The 1850-nt window shown below is 43.9% G+C and overlaps 1 protein-coding gene across 1 annotated transcript in view; it reads right to left on the minus strand.

Moving 5' to 3' along the window:
• Positions 1-299: 299 nt before the first annotated feature.
• The window catches only part of irx4a (iroquois homeobox 4a), a 6759-nt gene continuing 5208 nt past the window's right edge, over positions 300-1850 (minus strand). Inside the window, exon 5 of the mRNA XM_010757041.3 lies at positions 300-1512. Coding sequence (XP_010755343.2) covers positions 791-1512 — 722 coding nt within the window. The 3' untranslated portion in view covers positions 300-790. The remainder of the gene's footprint in view (positions 1513-1850) is intronic.

A 1850-nucleotide genomic window follows, 5' to 3' on the forward strand; every position in this document is an offset into this window, starting at 1 on the left:
AGAGTGGATGTTTTTCAAAAAAAGAAAAAATAAATAATAACACATGGTGGGAGATGTTAGATTGAGTCTGTTTTAATGGACTGAGAATGAACTGGAATTGAATAACTGATTTATTTAACAGTGGGATGCGTTTAAAAAGGTCCTCTCTGCTCAGCCTTATACTGGTTATAAAGGATGGGATTTAGTTTAACACGCAACAGCGAGGTCCAGGGTTGAATGTGAGACCCCAGGTTTCAGCACCATGGACAGCCACTCGTATTAAACAGCATCACAAAGCCTTCTTCAGAAACCGACTGCTTTTATTTTCAGTGAACAAAGTTGAAACGCTCTCACTCACCTCCCAGGAGAGCTGTGCATTTGTGAGACTTTTTTTTTTCTTCTTTTAATAGTGATACTCAACTTCTGAGACCTAAATAATATTCAATTACATTTGCATGCGCATAGTAAAGAAAAAGAAAAAAGAAAAAAAAAAGAAGAACAAAAATCATGTAAACCTTAGGCCTATTTGTTTTTTTTGTTTTTTTCCATGATGTAAACTTTTAGTTATACATTTCGATACGTTTTTGTGCGTGCGTTAAATCAAATAAGCCAAACCGATCCGGATATTTCACCTGTGTAGCGCCAATGTAACAGTAACAGTATAGCTACCTTCGCTTTTAAAAAACGGATAAAACATAACGAGGGAATCATGGAGGCGAAATAGGCTTTTCCATCCGACTTTCAGTCAGTCACAAAAAGTCTCTCTCTATCTCGTTCTCGCTTTTTGCAATAAAAGGGTCATTTGGTTTTGTTAGGAGCAGAAAAGTTTGTTGATAGTTTTTGGGAAAGCCATGGCACTGTCTTTGGAGGAGTCGTGGTGCTGCTGCAAGGCCGCCGTGCTCCTCTCAGCCTCCAGAATGGCGCCTTTGGTGTTCGTGGTCCAAGAGACGGTGGTGTTGGTCAGAGCCTGGCTCAAAGTGCTGTGCCTGAACAAGGGGTCGTGGAAAACCCCGTCCACCCAGTTTCTCAGGGTTGTGACCGGCGAGTCCTGCCTGTTGTCCAGGCCGGTCACGGGTGAGGTAGCGGCGGGGGATGGGCTGAGGGAGGAGGGCGGCGGCTGGCACCTCAGCATACAGGACGGGTACTCAGTCTGGTTCAGGGACGTCGCAGTTTGGGCCAAAGACCAGATCCGAGGTTTGCCGTCTAAAATCTGGGGCCCTTGCTGCTGCTGCTGCTGCTGTTGCTGGTTATAGCATGCCTTCACCTGCTGTCTGCTGCCCGGTTGGAAATCCTCCGGATTCGTTTTGAGACAACTTTTGCTCAAGTCCTGCTCCCCTCCCAGAGAAACAGGGATGGAGATTTTCAGAGACGTGTCTTTAATGAGGTGTTCGCCGGGGCAGTCGCTTGTCGTTGACATGTGTGTGTTCATGTGGTATCGGTGCTTCAGCTCACACTCAGAGTTCTCAGACTCCAGTGTATCAAAATCATCCAAGTCGCTCAACTGGAGGTCCTTATCAGGCCGACTTCTGGTTTCTGAGAAAAAAGGGAGACAGCAGGCATGAAGATATGGTGTGGCATGATGTTGCTTCAGATCTGATAATGGCATTCTGAACAATGAGTCTGGAGTCAAGAGATCTGATAATGGCATTCTGAACAATGAGTCTGGAGTCAAGTATAAAAATCAAAGTTTCATCTGTATTTGTATGTATTTATTTAGACCCCCATTATCTACTGTGGCAACCAGTACAGCCTGATGGTGGTAGTACATAGTTCCATCACTTTGATGTACTTCAATGTATTAACTATTTTAATTATTAATGTCAAAAAATGTGAAGGCATGATCAGCTCAAGTTTGAAAAAAAATCTGCCTA

The sequence above is a fragment of the Larimichthys crocea genome, chromosome XIII, assembly GCF_000972845.2.
Source record: "Larimichthys crocea isolate SSNF chromosome XIII, L_crocea_2.0, whole genome shotgun sequence".
Lineage (NCBI taxonomy): Eukaryota > Metazoa > Chordata > Actinopteri > Sciaenidae > Larimichthys > Larimichthys crocea.